At 48.8% G+C, this 19,425-nt stretch overlaps 1 protein-coding gene across 1 annotated transcript in view; it reads right to left on the bottom strand.

The window, feature by feature from the left end:
* Vstm2b (V-set and transmembrane domain containing 2B) overlaps positions 1-15,650 on the bottom strand; it is a 29,842-nt gene extending 14,192 nt beyond the window's left edge. Inside the window, exons 1-5 of the mRNA XM_028785700.1 lie at positions 15,584-15,650; positions 14,560-15,174; positions 13,814-13,998; positions 12,725-12,754; positions 11,098-11,572 (exon numbers count right to left, since the gene is read on the bottom strand). Coding sequence (XP_028641533.1) covers positions 11,098-11,572; positions 12,725-12,754; positions 13,814-13,998; positions 14,560-14,641 — 772 coding nt within the window. The 5' untranslated portion in view covers positions 14,642-15,174; positions 15,584-15,650. The remainder of the gene's footprint in view (positions 1-11,097; positions 11,573-12,724; positions 12,755-13,813; positions 13,999-14,559; positions 15,175-15,583) is intronic.
* Positions 15,651-19,425: the final 3,775 nt, after the last annotated feature.

Raw genomic sequence — 19,425 nt, 5'->3', positions numbered from 1 at the left:
TTGGCAATGTTTTCTCTGAGCTGTATTGCCTATCTGTCTCCACACTAGCTGGAGCCACCATTTCCAAAGTATCCTGTTTTCTCTGACTCCATGGCCTTCTGAGGAAAGCAAAAAGCCCCTGAAATCTTACAAGTTGGTCTTACTTAATCATTGAACTCTTTCTGAGTTCTTGCTTTCATTACAGAGCCAAATTAATACTTTGTAAGGCCTTTGAATGTCCTGGTTGTACCCAAACAACAGAACATTTGCACATGGTATCCTTCTTCCTGGAAGTTACTACCTTCTCTCTTTTACCCTGTCAACTTAAAAACTGTTTTTTTTTTCTTGATAGGAAGAAATCTCAGAGATTCATCCTATGGATTGGTGTCTCCTTTATCCCTAGCATTTGGTGTATTATGCTTCTTGTCTTATTTGCAGTAATTACCAGTGCATATCATGGCATGGGACCAATTTTAAACTATACAACACTTTCAGCACACACTATTCACTGCTAATCTGCATGTCCCAAGCCATAAAATAGCACCTCTTCACCAGCAGTGGCCAGGTGTCAGGTGGGGCCCTCAGTCCTCTACTCACACTGCTTCATCATAGCTCACAGTGTGCAGATCTCCCAGCCCCATTCCAAGTACTTCTTCTACATACAACTGACTACAGGCAGATATTAAGGCAGTTGTTATAGGTTCAGTGCTTCCAGAGTGGGTTGTGGTCACAGTTATCTCTAAAATCTCCATTTGTAACTGATGTTCTAAATGACAAGTTTGATTAATTTTAAATTTGTAAGCTCTGACACAGGAAGCAGAGAAAAGGAGGATAAGGTACTAGAATATTCTGGGTTGTGTCATTTTGTTCCTTCTCAATCTTCCTATAAGGTCCCAGAGGCATTCCCTATGTTCCTTACAAGGATCCCTTAATTTCTCAGAATTGATCCTTTCCTCTCTTGCTTTTCTATCCTTACCTGATTTCACTGTGTAGCATCTTCTGGCCTTGGATCCTTTTGCCTTCTCAGTGCTGAGATTAGAGGCATGTACCACCACTGTGTCTTGTAAATATTCTAAACTAAAATTACCAATCAAAGCCAGACATGGTGGCATATATATATATATATATGTATATATATATATATATATATATATATATATCCTCAACTCTGGGGAGGATGAGGCAGATGGATAATGAGTTCAAGGTCTGCCTATGCTCACAGTAAGGATATTGAGTTCAAAGCCTGTCTATACTCACAGTAAGACCTTGGGTCAAACTATTACATACCCTAAACAAGAAACAAAATCCTACTACTCTACACTCCCCTCATTTTACAAGTGTGAAGGCAGAGAGCAAAGGGGAAAAGAGCTGGCCAGGCCACACAATGATGATGACAAAATCCAGGTTGTCCTGTCCTGTCCTGTCCTGTCCTGTCCTGTCCTGTCCTGTCCTGTCCTGTCCTGTCCTATCCTATCCTATCCTATCCTATCCTATCCTATCCTATCCTATCCAATTTACCTTCTAGACCACTGTTGTGCCCATTAAGAGGCCTCATTTTCTTGGATCTCCAGATTCCATGATGTCAAATCACTATGATACAGGGGAATAGGAAGAGGTACTTGCTGTTCCTTCTCATGCACACTCCACACCTACTCAAGACTCTCAAACACTTAATAGATGCTGGCTCATGTCGTAATGGTTTGGTCTTCTTGAACAAACCTGAACTGAGTTTTAGATGACTAAAGACACATCTAGGCTGAAAAAGAGCCCAAGAAGATGTAGAGGATACTGGAGTGAAATGGGATGGACTGGGGATGAGGAGTAGTAGGATTGGGGGTCTGATGCTCCCCTTCCCCTTGTCCTTTCCCTCTTCTTTCTCTGAGCTCTAGTGTCCCTCTAATGAGTTTCTGGAGTACAGGGGGATACCAGACTGTCCTCTAGCTCCAGTATTCTACCTCTTCTTTCTACTTTTGTGGTGTTCTTAAACTTCTCAGGGCTTGGTCAGGTACTCCCTCCCAATTACCTCTAAATCTCCAAAGAAAGTCTAGTGTTAACTTCGAACACAACAGGCATTAATGGTGTATTTGAAAGGAGAATGTCTGTGGAGAAAAGGGGTTGAACTTCCCTCTGGCCTGGCTTACAAAACCCTTCCAGGCACCATCCACAGCTACCCCTACTTGGGTGTCTTCAGATGTCAGCAGAGCAGGAGCCACCATCCCCACTCTGCAGATGACAAAGGGTGTGTTACCTGCAGCAGTCAGCTCACTGCACTCCCACAGCCCAGTGTAGGGCTGAGAATCCTCATCTCTGCATCTCTGATGACCTCTACCTTTAACTGTCCCCCTGAAGATCAAGCCTTGCCCCCAATATTCTTAGTTGCCAAAGGTCTTCCTAATGGCCCTCCTTTAATATGGCACACATTAGCTTGATGAAGTTTACCTGGTGTGTAGGTAAGTCTCACACTGGGGTTCTGTCCAAGCTTGTTAGGTGTTCTAGACACTTAATACCATTCTCACACAAACATAAGATGAGAAAAGCAAATATTTCCTAGTGTTTCCTATGTGCTGGACTTTGTGCTCTATAAACATCCCATGTTGACTGATCTTCACTGTTGATAGTGAGTGCATTTGGAAGTCTCTGTGAGATTGGTGATTCTAACCTCTGGGTGTGTCTGTAAGAGCACTTCTAAAAGGGATTAATTAAGGGGAGAAGAGCCATCATAATTGTGGGTGGATGTGCTCAAGATCCCCATGAGACAAGCAGAGAAGAATGACAGCTGAATACAAGAATCCTCCCTTATCTCTGCTTCTCCACCCAACATTAAGAATTGCATTAGTTATTTTTCTATGGCTGTGCTAAAACACCATAACCAAAGCAACTTATAGAAGAGTTTATTTGGGCTCATAGTTCTAGAGGATTATGGTCCGTGATGGCTGTAAGGCAGCAACATCTAGATGTTGAGATCAGAAGCTGAGAGTCCATATCCCAATCCATAAGCAGGAGTCAGAAAGTGAACTAAGATTGGACCATGGCTTTGGAACCACAATACCCACTCTCAGTGACATGATTCCTTCAGCAAGGCCACACACCCCCAGACCTACCCAAACAGCATTACCAACTGGGGACCAAGTATTTAAATATTTGAGCCTACAGGGTTATTCTCGTTCAAACCACCACATGAAACAGTGCCTCTGAAACTGAGCCAAAAATAAAGCCTTCCTTGTTCTGTCAGGTGTTTTGGTCATCTAGTTGTGAAAATTAACAAATGACTTCCTCTGATGCAGTCAGCTGCTCTCCAGCCTAGGACCTGGTTCTACACAGAGGATAACAGAAAAGAAACCTGCTCAGTGATGAAGCCATGATTCCAACCCACAAAAGTGGACATATCAGGAGTAAATGTGTTGCTTATGAAAGGCAAATTGTTACACTAATGGTTGGTTGGAGCTCCAAGGCCCCGAAATAGAGAGAATTTGCTGTCGATCAAACCTATGCTTATCTGCAGGTGAGCTAGCTAAATAGTGGGAATGATTAAACTGTCAGGGGAACCAATGAAGTGGTCACATGTGATGGTGGCTGCCACTCACTCCTGGGATGTCCTAGCATTTACTGGATTTATTCTTTGAGTCTTCCACAAGGACAAGATGGGCATCATGGGGCAGCATGCAAGAAAACTGACTGATTCAATTTTTTCTCCTGCCCTCACTCTTTAACAGCATGGGGTAGACAGTTTGCTGCTAGGAAGGCATGTCCTGTTAACAATCAGCCTTCAAAGACTCCTAAGTAGATGGAACATTGTGGCAGTTTTCTGACTGGATGACTAACTACTTCTGGGATGGATAGAGAAGGATTCTTGAGCATGGAGTAGGTAACAGCATCTGAAATGTCCACTTTGGTTTCCATTATGGTTTCATGTGAAATGTTCTCAACATGGTTATCAACTGGTGACACTGTCCAGAGGTTGAAGAATGGAACCCGTGGGATGGGTGGTATGGCTGGAGGTGGTGGTCCAGTGAGAACAAGCCTTAGAGGATTATATAGCCCATCTCTACTTCCCACCAGACCTCTCTCTGTCCTGGTGGCTACTGTATGAGAATCCATTGCCACCACAAACAGAGCCTCCAGGTGCCACACCTTCCCTGGCATAACTGACTGAACCCTCTAAAACTCTGAACACAAATGATGCTTTCTTCCTTTAAGATGTTTTTGTCCAGTAATTTGTCATGGTGATGAGAATAGTCACTGACACAGCTTCTTATTTTGAACAGACACCTAACAGAAAGTTCACTAGCAGAACAGCAAAACTAGCCAAGTTTAGCCTGTCTAAAGTAACTTCAGTGATTCATCTTAGATGGTGATAATGACAGAAAAGAACAGAAAATTCATTCATTTCAAAGGTTAGTCTCCATCTGAGCATGTTGGTGATGGCAGATCTATGTCTCAAGGACCATTGCATGGATAGCATAGGGTGGCACCAGCCTTATACCTCAACAAGTCACTGAGGGCTTTCCCATTGCCAAGTGCCTCCCTCAGTCTGCCCCATCACTTAGTGCTCCACATCAGGCAAACCTTAACCATGGAGGAGCCAAAGGGGTGATCCACATTGATATTTACATGATCCTCTTCCCTTAAACTATGAAAGCCATCAGAGTCATTTCCCAGGAAGCTTCACTCTGAGGAAGGTCCTCCCCCAAGGAATAGATAGCAATATGGAGGAAGTACAGAATTGTCTCATCCTCAACTTCTCTGTAGCCATTACATAAGACAAAGTGAGACTTCTTCCTTCTCTAGAGGAGTTTGCAAGAGGTGCTTGGGAAACATCATCAGAGAACTAGGGAATAAAACAGGTAATACCACCACCACTACCATCTCTGTCACCTTGTGCTGCAAAAATATCTTAAAGCCTTGCTAGCATTCCCATAAAGCTCTAGGCTTTAGATCATAAGCAAGGCCTCACCACTGTCCGAATGGAGCAGGACTAATCAATATCATATTACAGAAGCACTTGACCTCATTTATCCCTGTGGATGCTTGGGGAATCCTTAACATTCAGAGCTTTAAAAATGTGCTCCTGGTGTGTTTAATGAGAGGCTCCTTAGTGGTTTGGCTCCTGGTGACATTTAGAAAGTCTGGTACTTGGCTCTTCTCTTGAGGGCTGCCATTAGTGTGGATGAAAGGATCTGGACTCCAGCAAGAAACTAGGGAAGGAGCCGTGTTCTTGGGGATGAAGGAAGACAGTAAGAGTTAGGGAGAACTGATGCTGATATATGTAGAGGTGACAGTGGCAGGCACACACGTTCAGTAAAAGGCAGATATAACTGAATAATCACTACGCTGCAGAAGCACCTGGTCTGAGGATCTCTAATGCCAAAAGAGACAGGCTGGGCTCTAAGCTGATTGGCTGCTTATGTGTGGATGTAAAGGACAAAACCATTCCATTTCATGCAGCCTTCAGAGTCCATCATAGGGATCTGGGTGGGGAGCTATGGGAGAATCTAGGACATGTCAAGGCATCACCTAAGCTGAGAGGACACCATCCCTAACTGACTCAAACCTAGAAACAGTCTGCCTACAGGAAGCCTCTCCTAATTGTGTCAACAATTCATGGCTGCCATTTCTGGTCCCCACTCAAGGAAAACATGAGGCTGGGCTGGGAAGAATCCCAGTGGCTGAGAGAAAAAGAGTCTCCTATCACTGATAAGACAAGCCTTCACCACACTTTGGAAATATGTAGATGTCTCTTGCCCACTGTGAGCCTCCATAACTTCTTTCACAGATTTCTTTCATTTCTTTTCTCCCTCATGATGTTCAGTGAGTTCCTCTCTCTTCTGAGGACACCTTTTGTCAGGTTTATTTTCTCCTGCCCAAAGTGAGGTCCTTTAGAGCTTTAGGGATGAGCAGATTATTGACAGCAATAGTCTACAAGTCCTCCAGAGGCCAGGGTTTCTGGCTTTGCTGTTGTGGCTGGGGATCAGTCTGGCACCATTGTATCAGCTATCCAGGGCACAGGTTGAATCAGAGAGAGTATTTTCATTTCATCTTCAACCCCTTCTGGTCATGGTTTATGGTTGCCATGGCAATACCCAAGGATTTCCACACACCCTCCCAATTCTCAGCAGAAATAGCCTCTTCAACACTAAACACCACAGAAACACCATGGCCTTGGCTGTTGTCTAACCATTAATTGAAATACTGGGAGGAGCTAGTTCTCTGCATCTAGATACACCCAGAAGGGGTTGTAGTACTTCTTGGAACTGAAGCTCTAAGGATAGTTAGAAGTTCAATCATCACAATTAGACCCCAAGGTCCCTACAGAAGGGAAATGAGTCTTTCTGTTGCAAACTATATTATTTTTGTGAGGCTGGGATACGTTCCATGGTGCCTTTCCTCTATTAGAAGTATTTGAAAGGTACTCTGTCTCCTCCAAACTTCAGTGGCAACCAGCAACAAAGTGTTCATGGCAATGGTTCAGCATTCACATGCATAATCAGGTTGCCTCACATGGTGAGAAAGAGACACAGCCTTCTCTGCCTGTTCTGCTTTGCTAATCCAACCCATGATTATTAATAAAACATAAAACATGAATCAAATAAAAGTTTAAGCAAACTTTTAGTACAAATACTTCTATGGCCAGGCTGAACACAGATAGATGAGAAAAGGTTTTCTTTTCTGCCTGAGGGGTAGGAAAGGGGCAATGGTTTGAGCAAGCTGCCCTGTTACTTGCTCCTCACAGTGCTGAAGTAGATCTTTTAGGCATTAACTGCCTATGGGACCATGTGGTAGCTTTGGCCACTCTTGAAATTGCTTGTCTAAAAAGACTAGGGTATATTCCAAGGCTTGGGTAACCCCTCCATTGAACCTGCATCCTCCATTTGACCTTCTACATTTTGCTCTAAACCATGTGGTTGACTTCTCTAAACAGCTTCCTCAGATTCCCTTGTCTTTGGCTTTCAAAGGGACTTGGCTAATTAATTAATTTCAAAGGGGACCATATTAGGAACGTTCAAGAGGGGCATCAAATCCTTCCTGGGTCATGGCAAGTCAACTGATTCCCACTATTGAGATTTTGACACCACAGCTTTGATCTTGGAACCTTATCCTCCAGCTATTCTGGATTTTACCAATCCTTGTTCTGCATCCCATGGACACTAGTACCTCCTTTTCTGTTGGCCCTAGGGACTTGCAATCTTTCTCTGCTGGCTGGCTTAACCCTGCCTCTCTACCTTCATAAATACTGCATTCCAAAGCCCAACACTGATTCTGCTTGACTGTGCCATCTGCTCCACTAGCATCCTGATTGAGAAACACTACAAACATGCCTGCTTGTTAACCAAGAGCTATGGCCCACTCTGGCTTAGAACTGTGCCCTGGGAAGAGGCCCAGAGCATGCTGTAATCCCTTGCCATTAAAGGCTCTGAGATATTCCTGAGCCTGCTGCCTCCCTGGGGAATTCATAAGACCCAGCTGGTAGTGAACTCAGGGAAGTCTTGCAGAAAGGTTAATAATACCCACCCTGCAAACAGTCTGAAGATTTCAACCTTCACTCCTTCGGATCAAAGCTATTAGATGCGTTTGTAGAGTATAGGTCATATGTCCCACTTCTCTAGGCTCAGAGTGGGATACTCAGGTAGCTACAACTAAGTGGCTCTCCTAAGACTTTCACAGAGAGGCTTTGAGGATGGGAGCAGTCCTTGCCTTGATGACTCATCTGATCATCTTTCATTTTCAAGGGGAAGTTAGAGAGAAATCAGGGCTTTGTCTTGAGATATGCCTCTTCTTGGCCTATACAGGAGCTGGAGATACTGTGTGATAAAACTATTAAGAGCTGCCACACTCCATGCAATGGGACAGCACTGTCTACCCTTCAGGGACCCCAGCTGCCTGTGCTTTCCAAATGGCAGTGAACACTACTTTCCTGCACAGGAAAGACAAACAGAAATTCCAACCTGGCTGACATCCTGACCTCCATAGCATTTATGTAGGGCCCTGTGGCTGGCAGGCATTCAAGACCCCATCTGCTGTGGCAACTCTGATAACAGAGATGTAAGAGTTCTGATGCCAGGACCCTATATCTTTTAAGACACATTACATCATCCCACTCCAGGAGTGAATTTTGAGGTAGAAAATCTTGAAGCATCTTTACCTGCTCATCTAACCCCAGTGGCTAGCACAGAGACTGGAGGCTTGATTAGCCATGCTTAGTTAGCAAGCACCCAGACACTAGCCAAAAGAAGGGGAGTTTCAACCAGGAATGAGCTCATGTCTTTGGTCTCATTACAATGTCATGAGTGTGGCCACATTCACTCTTAGGAATCTCTGGTACATGGTACTTCTTGGTCAACGTCTCTGATAAACCCCAGTAGTATCATTCAGCTATCTCGTAAGACCCCTCCACAGCTTGTTCTCCAGTTGTCAGTTTGCTCATTCAGAAGTGTCTGAACTGCAATGTCTGACACTGTGAACTGAGTTGTTAAGTCATTCCATTTGCCACAGCAATCAAAACACCAGACTAGCACACTGTTCATTTTACAGAGATGCTAAATCACTTACCTAAAGTCACATACAAAGTCTCAAACGGCAAAGATATAACTCTTACCTGGGGTTTCAGATTATCTGTTTTGCCACTGCTCTGGGGAACATTCCAGAGGTCTACTCCAATCTGTCACATATACTTATTTCTTACTTTCCAAAAGGAAACAGCAGAAGAGTCTTTTCTCTCATCAGCAGCAATTAAGCCAATAATAACATGAGTCAACAAACATTTTCCTAATATACCCACTGTGTGCTACTTAGAGACAGTTCCTTCAAAATTCGTGCCCTCTTCCATTGTAGAGAGACAAAGCTGGAAAGCAGTTGTCAAGATGATTGGTACATTTTCCACAAACTCTTGCATCTATGTGAGACCACGTGGTGGTCAGTAGATGGAGGTAGATGTGATGTCTACCACCTCTAAGCCTAGTCCTTAGAAACCCACCTTCCCATTCCTGGGTGACTTTTCTCACAGAAAATCCACTACAGAATGCTTTGAGTGACACCTTCTTCAGTTTCTCCAAATGTTGCAGATAAAGTCATTCTAAGTACATAGGAAATGTGTGAAATCACTGTGTTTTGTGCATGCCTTAGAGCCTTAGGGTTCCATTCTCTCTAAGAACTGGGTCAAAAGGACATTTCTATATCTCTTTCCTTATATACTGCTATATTTGCTTTCCAGTGACTTTTGGAGCCACTTGCTGGAGCTAGTACCGTCGATCAAACAGTGTCTCTGAATGACTGTGAACACAGAGCTACGAGGTTCCCACCCTAGGACAAGATGCGATGCGAACAAGACCGTAAATGTGGAACATGTTGAGCTACTGACATTTCGCCTTTTTGCCATGGCACTTAACATTATCTTAAATTAATATAGATGGCATAAAGCCCCACAATGGGCAAAAGATCTTGAGTTTGTTTGGAGCTGACCCATCTTTCTCGTGGATTGGCTGGGATGGAGTGGAGTGGTGTCTTGTAGGTCTGTGGAACTAAGAGGGGAAAAAAAAAAACTTCCAAACCACAGAGGATGGAGACATAGTTACATTTCTTAGGGGAGAGACACACAGTAGACTCCCACAGGGAAGACACAGAGATGACCCCCACAGGGGAGAAACAGAGCAAGCTACTGTCACAGGGTGTGTGGGGGAGGGAGGGAGGGAAGAAGGAAGGGAGAGAAGGAGAGAGCACAAAGAGAGAGGGAGAGAGAGAAGAAGGAGGAGGAGGAGAAGAGGAGGAGGAAGAAGAAGGGGGAGGAGGAGAAGGAAGAAGAAGAGGGGGAGGAGGGGGAGGAGGACAAACAACTTCTATGGAAGAGATACAGTGCAGTTTCTTAAATAAGGGAAGGAGACACAGCACCAGCTTTCATGAGAGAGACACAGAAAGCAATCTCCCAAAGGGGGTTGGGAGAGAGACAGTGCTGTACTCTCACAGCAGGGAGTAACTGAGGGAGAAAGGAGGCTGAACTGATGCACAGAATGGACCAGCTACTTCCAGATATTCAAAGGTTTAAGGATCAGCAAGAGGACAGGATACATGGTAATATGAGACCTGTCACCTTGGGTTCAGTGCCGACCATCCAGGAGCCCGTATTCTTAGCTAGCAGCAGTGGATGCACTTTGAGAACAGGCAAGCTGGATGCATGACAGTATGTCCTATCCCATCAGTGCCACGTGACTCCCCTAGCCTTCCAGGTTGTAATCCCAGAAGAGATTTCCTTCATGGGAAATACACATCATACAGTATTGAGGAGAGGGTTTCAGGCAGGGGGTGGATTATTTAAAATCAGACACTAGGAGTATCATTGGAGATAGTGTTCCTCTGAGTTGGGTTGAAGTTGAGGAGCATCTTGAAAGAAAACTTATTTGGCATAGAAGTTTCTGCTTTTTCTGGGCATCCTAGAACCCTCATTACTACTATGTAAACACCCCCAGGGTCTTGTTACCAGGGTAGCAGCTCACTTTTCTGGTCTTCTATTCTGACAAACCCCCCTCAGCTCTTTGCCTCCCTAGGCTTTAGCTTCCTAGGAAAATGGGTATCGGCCTCCATGTGCCTTCGTAACTGTGGTACAGGGCTCCATCGCCCAACTCTTTTCCCTCTGGAACCAAGGAGAGCTGGAACTCTGATGTCTATACAAAATTTACAGCTGTGTAAAGCCACACCTAGAAACCACTTAGCAAAGGCTACACGGCCAAACTTCCTGAACCTTATAGGACAGTTCAAAACAACAAATCAGCAAAGAGGGACAACAGCCTGCTTTCATTGTTTTCATTCTCTTTCAAAAGAAGTACTCCACCTGGGAAGTATATGTCCAAACTTGAGGATCTGGAAGTATAGCTCTCAATGCTATCCGATAGAAGATGGCTCACAACCCAGACTTAGTGCAGCCTGCGGGGTTATGAATATACTTGCTAGGATGCTCCAACCCGTTAAGAGTCAAGACTGGGAAAAAGCCCAGAGAACACAAGAAAGGCGCAGCATAAAAGATGCTCCTGGAGCACACAGTTGCAGCTGCCATAAGACTCTCCAGCGCTACTGATGTACTAGCTGCTCCCTCTCCCAGGCACGCAAGGCCCCCCAGGGGCCTGCCCTTACCGGAGCCGTGCCTCTGGCGCAGAAGGACAGCCTGTCCCGATGGCAGCGAGGCTGAGGAAGAAGCAGCAGCAGCAGCTGTAGCAGTTGTGGTGGCTGTGTGGGTCGCGGAGGCGGCAGCAGCGGCGGCCTCGGGGACTCCTGATCCAGCGGGAGGGCTCTCAGGAGGTGGGTTCTTGTAGTCATGGCTGGTTTCAGAGGTGGTGCGAACAGCAGCACCTGCAATGTTGGAGCTGACAGCACTGGAGGCTCCGTGGCGACGTGGGCCGCTGCTCTGAATGTGGGACACTGCCTCTGCAGCTTGCATGTTGGGTGGTGCGAAGCGCGATAGCACACGCAGCAACGCCTGAGCCTTGTGCTCCTGAGTGTCATCATCGCTGTAGTCCGAAACGCGACACTCATAAACACCTTCATCCTGCAATCGTACGGCGGACAGCCGAAGCCGGTGTGAAATGTCATTGCCCTGGACACGCACGGTCTGCAAGACAGCCCTGTTAGAGGTCTAACCACTGGGCACCACACCATTGGTGACTGGGCTCTTAGCTCCACTATCATCACTGTGCCAACTTGCCATATCATCCCAATATTTCCTAACACCCCAGTACATCGCGCTACTAGCACATGGCTCTTAGTTCTATCGGGACACCTTGTTGCAGAGTGCACTGTGTTGGATCCCAATTTCCCAGCCATCTCAGCTCACATTTATTCTTGCAGGCTGGGGCTATAAGATGATAATTATCCACATCCTTCCTACACCTCAAAGCCTAAGCTAATTGTTCTCGGGGTTATCCTACACATACCTGAAATCACACTCATGTTTATTTAGAGCCCAGAGTACCAGGGGTGTGTCCATCTTGCCTGTAGCATACACAACTATGCGTGTCCTTCCTTGTCATTTAGGACTGACCACTTGTTAATAGCCCTTACAAATCCCTTTTTTCCTCAGGCATGTTGGAAATCTTAAGGAAACTCTCATCAAACATAGGGACAAGCCATCACCTCTAAACAGGACCTTCGAAGAGGGTTTGGTTGTTTTCAGGCCCTGCTATCTCCATGCGCCAGCTTTACAAATCCCATACCCCCTGACTGCAAAAGACACCCATCCCAGGAGCATATAACAATGTGGTGGTGGTGGTGGTGGTGGTGGTGGTGGTGGTGGTGGTGGTGATGGAGGGGGAGAGGGAGGGGGAGGGGGAGGAGGGGGAGGAGGGCTGAGTGGAGGGTGCTTCTGGCAAGCCTAGCGCGTGTGCGGGGGTAGGGCGGAAGGGAATAGGAAGCCGGAGTGCCAAGCAGCCTGAGCTAGAAGCCATGCTCGCTCTAGGTCTTGGAAGAAATGACAGGAGGTAAGAGCATATGAGCTCCAGGGCCCAGAGCACATGGTGCAGAGAAAGTTGAGTTTTACTGGTGAGTACCCTGCGGGGTTGTAGGACTTGGATTTGGACCCTTGATTTACACAAAAGACAACCTAATCCTTCTACCAGCCACAGATGGCGCCCAGATATGCCAAGGAGCCCTCAATACACCCAAGTGGTAGTAGAGCTCCGCAGGCTCCAAGGCAGAGGCTTTTTATAGGGGAGGGAGCTGCGGGGCGCGAAGCAGCCAGAAGGGGTCTCCTGCAGCCCACACTTACGCTGATTTTAGTTGCATCCTTATTTGTTACCTAAAATGAAGAGAGAAAGGGAGAGAAGGAGGGGGGAAGCGGGAGGAATGGAGGGGAAAAGTGAAGGAGGGAGGGAGCGAGGGAAGGAGGGAGGAAGGGAGAGAGGGAGGGAGATATTAATTGACTTTGAAATTAAACTGTTGACATTTATGAACACGATAAATTCTGACCTGTCTTTGACATGGATGCTTTCTGCAGGTGGGCTGGGAGTTCAGCCACCTGGGTTATGGCATAGTGGAGGGCACCAAATACATTAGGATTCCTGCAGTGCGCCAAGAGAGAAATAGATTTCCTGGCTGTAACCATTTGGCTAATGAGTGGCTGCCCTGATATCCACCTGTCTGCTTGGGAGAGTGGGGATGCTGGACAGCCAAGGGGATGCATAGGGAACCCCATCTCCTACTCGCTTCCTCTAAATTCTCCTCTTGAAACGGAAAACTGGAGGGAGGGTCCGGCATCAAGAAGGCCCTGACAGCCTGGTATGTGGATACGTGTCAGAGGAGGATGAGAACAGGAACTCTGAGTGGAATTCTGGGGACAATGTAGGTGGGTGAATGTGTAATGCTGGTGTGGGTTATGGGTCAGATTGTAAGGTTTTCCAGCCCCTGAGGGTGGGGCAGTCCCTCAGACCCTGTGGAAGCTAGAGGTGGGTGATGGGCTGGCCACCATGCTCTAATACCCTGCTCTCTACCACGTAAATGCATTCTAAAGGAGCTTATCTCCTTGGCCCTGAGACCTCAGAGTGGCAAAGGAGAGCATGTCAGAACCAAGTGATCTTTTTTTCTCAATCCAGCACCCATCAGAGTATAGTCCCAAAGCTAGCAAAAATGAGCAGGAAAATTGGACCAGCTATGGGTTTTCAGGGGCTGGACGAGAAGAGGAAACAGTGGTAAAGAAGCTATAGCATCTGGGAACATCACATCCGTTTATTTTGACAATGCTATTGAGATGCAGAGGATGGCAGGTGCTGAACAACAGGGCAGAACCCTGTGGACGTACCCCTCATTTCCCCTGGAAGAAGTCTGGTAAGCGCGGGTGCAGCGAAGGGCAGCGGATTACCTTGCTCCGGGCGCCCGGCACGCTGAGCGCCAGCTCCTGTAACAGCTCCCGAGGAGGCTCTTTGAGGTACCACCACTGAATCTCCAGCGAGTACGAGGTGGCTCCGCTGGCCCGGAACGCGCAGGGCATTTCGATATCGTCACCCTCCCGCACGGTTACATCTTTGGGGACTTCGGTGAATGTAGCTGGGGGCGGGAGAGAGAGAGGCGTGACCAGATGATAGGCGGCGGGGGGGCGGGGGGGTGTTGGGAGGGCTTGGGACAACCCGAGGCTGAGGCTGTCGGTCTCCTGCTTTCCGGCCTTGGGCTCACCCCCACTCTTCTCCCCAGCTACTAAGGGACCCTGGGCGGGAGGCACCAGCAAAGTTCAGGGAGCAGCTGCAAAGGTGGCAACGGAGACCCGCCACTTGCTGCAGGCTGCTCCACTCCAGGTCGCGCAGGGTGCATAGGAGGTAGGACCGCAGCATTGGAGCTGGGCTGGGACGAGCCAACTCTCGCTTGCTGCAGGCCTCCTGTGTTTATCGGAAACTGGGCGGAAGGACTCCCTAAGCGGACGCCACAGCTGCGGCAACCCTCATCTGCGTTCGTGCTCGTACCCACTCCCAGCCTGGGTTGCACACCCGGATCGCTGGAGACTTTAAAGCCTGCCGCTTCCTTTCCTCCTCTGCCTTGGCCAACTGGCAGACTTCCGTGGCCTTAGCAAAGGGTCCCCTAAGCCCATCGCGTCCGCTAAGTTCCCGCGCTCACCGTTGGCGACGAAGAGCAGCAGGCTGTGCAGTAGCAGAGGTAGCAGGTATCCGAGGGCGCCGAGCCGGTTCCGCTGTTCCATCTCCCGCAGGGTTGCGGCGGCGGCGGGGGCCCGGCGCGGAGAGGCGGCGGTGGCAGCAGCTTGGGCTCGGATCCTGCTCCAGCTCCGGCTAGGACGCCTCGGAGCCTGCCATGGCTCCGCACGGCGCCCCCTCCCCTGGCCGCCGGCGGCCGCCAATCAGCCCGGCTTCCTGGCCGGCTGGCCCGGCGCGGCTCTGGCGGGGGGCTCTACGCGGGGGACACAGGAGACGAGATCCCTCCAGGAGGCTTTTTCGGGCGGTACCTCCTTCAGTCCGGTGGTCCACAAGAGAAAGGGATCCGCAGCTCAGTCTCTGGCCGGCGGGCCGGGCAACGGCCGGACTGCGCCAGAACCCATCCTTGGAGAAAGGAGTGAGCGCCTGAGAGGCATCAGCATCTGCCTCCTGGTCTCCTTCTGGCTGGGCTCCCGACTGCCACCTCCTCCGATTCTCGTGGAGCTCTCCCGCCGCCGCCCCCGCCGGTTTCTCCGCCGCTCACTCCACAAGGCGAGTGGGCGCTCAACCGCGGCGCGCAGACCTGGAGTCCGACCGTAGCGCAGCGCGGGGAGGGCGGGTTCGGCGTGGCCGACCCGCAGCCCGAGAAAGGCGGGGAGAGGGGGAAGGGGAGAGGAATGGAGGGGGCGGTCAGTGGCTGGGTAGCGAGCACCCTCCTTCACGGCCTCACTCCGCCCTCCCCTCCGAGTCAGCCCCGCCCCTACCCCGTCGTCCCCCCCTCCCCCGATCCCAGCCCCGCCGCGGGGTCACTCGGAGCGACCACAGTCTCTTTGGCTGCAGCGCAGCCCCACCCCGCGTTTGCTTTGCTTAGGGGGTCCCCCCACCAAAACTCTTGGCTTCTTCCCAATGTCCATCTCTGGAGACAGCCGCTCCACCCAGCTTTCTGTGTGTCCCCCATCCTCTCCGCATCCCCCAGTGCCTCAACTCCTTACCCAGGTTTGGGCCACGAGCCACACCACTCTTTGGCCCAGACCCGGGCCATGGCGGGTGGGTGGGCTCCAGGGGAGTGCGAGAAGGGTGGGGTGCTGTGTCGGGCCAGCAGCAAGTCAGTGACAGTGAAGACTAGGAGTCCGCAGTGTGGGAGCAAGAACTGAGCGCCCAGCGCCCAGCGAGCAGGTGCCTGTGGCGCGGAGCGCACCAGGGATCCAGCAGGCAGTGGCCGTGAGTGACAGCAGAGGCGATGCGGGTGGGGTGAAATGGGGAGCGCCGGGCACGACTCAAGGCTCCGGAGGTTTCTGGGTGAGGACCGTCTTCCTGCTCAGAGAGAGCTGGTCCCTGTGTCCTTGCAAGCAAGCTCTGTCTAGCCAATTCCCACTCTGAATCCATAGCAAAGCCCCCCCCCGCCCCCCAGGTGGAGTACACAGCCATACGTTCCAGAGCCCATCCCCCACGCTTGCCTCTTCTGTGTCCCTGAACCTTCCCTGGCCTTCACCTAGAATGGGTCATGTCTTTAGCCATCTAGAGAGTGCAGTACGACTTCCTAAGGGGTGTGTGGGTGGATGAACTAGTTCAGTCAAGGCACAAGGGCTTGGGAGAGCCCTGGAGCTCTCCTTGGGTCTCTCTCTTTTCCTCAAGGGATTTCCCAGCTAGTGGTCTGCTCTGGTCTCATTACATGGCTTTATCTTAAATTATGGTAGCACATCCCAGTAAACTTCCCCTGAGTGCTGGGGCTCTCCTAGTATTTCTGACAGGGAGCTAATGGCTAGTCCAGAGGGAAGACCAAAAGAGAAATAATTTTCCTGTGGCCACCCTCGTCTAAGATAACAGGGACACAGTTCCAGAAAAGAAGCTGGTAGCCCTCTGTAAGCTTTGCCCTTACCAGTAAGGACCATAGGCACTTCATCCTTCTACCCCTCCTCTTTCTTATGTGGCCAGTGCGTCATTTTTACCCTCTGGTCACTCACTGATGCTCCGTGAGCATCAGGCTTTGTAGACCTTTTGTTCAGGGTCCCCATTGCCTGTCCCACCATAGGTCTGTGAATGTAAGACCTTGAAGGCCTCTTGCCATCCTCAGCTTTTGAAGGGAGGGGGCAGACTTGCATCATGCTACACAGGAGGACCATAGCAGGTTTCTAAGGGAGCAACTGGAGATTGATTCCAAGCAGGGACATGATGACATGAGCTATCCTATTGTGCATTGGCTTGTTTGGAGAGTCTGTGAGCTGCTCTCCCAGTACTAGATCCAATCAAAGACTGATGGCCAGTGACCAGGTTTGCTGGAGGGATGGCTGCAGCTAGAAGGAGGTATACCATGGTCACTCTGAAGGTCTGTGGATTCTTTTCACCCATTCTCTCTTGTGGGAATTTTTTGCCTGTGTCATACATTGGTGTTACTATAATAGTAGAATAATAGTAATAACGGCTTGCCATCATGTGCTTGTCACATAGCAGACACTGGCTGCACACTTTCTGTGCATCAGTTCTCAATATGACAACCAAGAGTCCCTTATCAAACCTAAATAAGATCACTCTCTCCTACTCAGAAGCCTACAGTGGCTCCCACTCCAGTCAGGACAATACCAGTGGCCTCCCAAGGTCAACTGATTGCCTTCATCTTTACCTTCCCTTCCTTCTGCCTTCTTCTCCATTCTGTCCTTCCCCTGGCTCCTCTCTGGACAAGGTCCTACCTCCTGCAGTGCAACACACTAGGCCCACCATAGGCCCTTTGCATCAGCTGTGCTATCTCTTCCTAATACTCATGCTCTGATTTTTTGTCAGTAAGGCACTTGCTTAGCTAGGCCCACCTACCTGTAACTCAAGTTTAACTCTGCAGTCTGGAGCTCCCCTCCCCCAGCACTCCTTGTTCATCTTTATGTTCTTTTCCTTGGAAATAACCACCTTCCGTTATATGATTCAATGTCTTTACTTATTGTCTACGTTGGTCACTGTGGCATCTCTGGCTTTAGCACAGGAATAGCTTGACAATGTGGTTTCAGTGCATGTTTTGGGTGAGGTAGTTGAGGCTCAGAGAATTTGTGGAACTTCCCTAAGATCACACAACTAGTAGGTGGCCAAGGGAGGCTTCAACCTAGGTTTGTCTTATTTTGGGTTCTTTTTTCTGTTCCTTTTTCTTTTTTCTTTTTTTCTTTTCTTTCCAACGTATACAACCCTCCTCCACGCCAAGGCAACCTGGAGCTCCTGAGAAAGAGCAGAGCTATCTACTCTGCTCTGTGTTGATAGAAGCTGCTTGCCCGCCCATGTACACGGAGAGCAGAGCAGGACCTTCCTCACCCCCTTTACCATGCAGGTGTGCTCGGGTCAGTAATGAACACCTTCAGGAGCCAAGAATGGCTCTTGGCTTCCTTTGCTGGAGTTTCTTGGTGACAGGCAGAGGCTCTGGGATTTCTGGCTTGGCTACTACCTCTGAAAAGAGAGCCATATTCTTCCTCACCTGTCCTTGGTGGGCCAAAGTGCTAATGCAGCTACTTGTGTCTTCTCTAAGGGATTGCTTCTCTCTGGGGGACACAGCAATGTTGCCCTATCCTCTACAAATATCCCTCCACCACCTGCAGAGATGCCTTGCTAGCATGCATGCTGTTTGAGGGAAGTGGTTTCCTGTTATGGCTGGTGGATCTGTGAGAGCATTTTAGGAATGTTCAGTTCCCCACCGTGATTATTCACCAGTGGGGTGGAGAACTACAGATTCCTTCCTGATCCATACACAGATCTGAAGTGCCTGTGGGGCCACAATATTCGAGGGCTCCTATAATGTCCTTGGTGACCTTTGAACTGGCTGTGTCCTTGTGCTTGTTCCTGCCAGATCTTCATGCTGTGCCTTGGGTCCCCTTTTCCACCTGTCTCGATTATCTCTGCTATAGCTAAGCTGTGAGCTGGGCACGAAACCCTTGCCAGTGCCATTCTCGCGACAGTGATCCATACTAGCCGCTTGTGAAAATATCACTAACACAGCTTTAGCAAATGTTCCTCTTAGAGTCACTTGCAAAGTTTATTTATTTTAATGTTCCATCCTGGAGTTGAGGCTTCGATATTCTTGTCCTGGCTGACCTTTCCTGTCCTTTTACTGCCATGTGCAGCAACATTGATTTTGGGTAACGTGTTTTGATTTTAAGATGCAGCCCATCCATAAACTTTTCTATCAATAACCCCAGCACACTCTGGGTACCAGACAGATTAAAGCAAAATATCAGATTTATGGAGAATTTTATTTTGGGGCAATGCAGTCATTTATATGCCATCAGTGTCAGGGGATAAAGGCTTGGAGTCTGGCCTCAAGGGGACCCCACTGCAAGGACACAGATCACGTCAGTATCCACAGGATTGCTAGAGAGTAAAAGGGTGGATGAGTGTGTGGACACTGCTTCTAATCCAGGAGGAAGGCAAGTCAAAAAGCTTTCATTTTATGTTCCTTTTGCTCTTTCTGTCCAGCCTCATGACCAACTTGGAGTGTCAGATTCTAGGAGGAGCATAGCCCCTACATTACACAGCGACAAGAGAGGTTCTTGTATGCTCATCAGACCTTGGGCTGTCACAGAGGCTACCTGGCCCTGTCCGTGTACCTTCTCCAAATCAGACACAGCTTTCAGTCATCTGGGCTCAGCTGGTTTACAGAAGGGATCCACACCTGTCAGGCCCCAGGGTCTGGCCTGCTATTGCTCACATCAGTAGTAGTGGTCCTCACTGGGTCTACAGAACTAGGGCTCTCTACGAGTCTATCAGAGCCACAATTTACTAGGCTTAGCAACTGTCTATAGAAGGGGTATAGAAAAATAAGAAGGAGAAGGAGGGGGAAGAGGAGGAGGAGGAGGAAGAGGAG

The sequence above is a fragment of the Grammomys surdaster genome, unplaced genomic scaffold (genome assembly GCF_004785775.1).
Source record: "Grammomys surdaster isolate TR1022 unplaced genomic scaffold, NIH_TR_1.0 125323, whole genome shotgun sequence".
NCBI lineage: Eukaryota > Metazoa > Chordata > Mammalia > Rodentia > Muridae > Grammomys > Grammomys surdaster.
The sequence above is the reverse complement of the archived record's forward strand: the minus strand, read 5'-3'. Positions and strand labels throughout refer to the sequence as shown.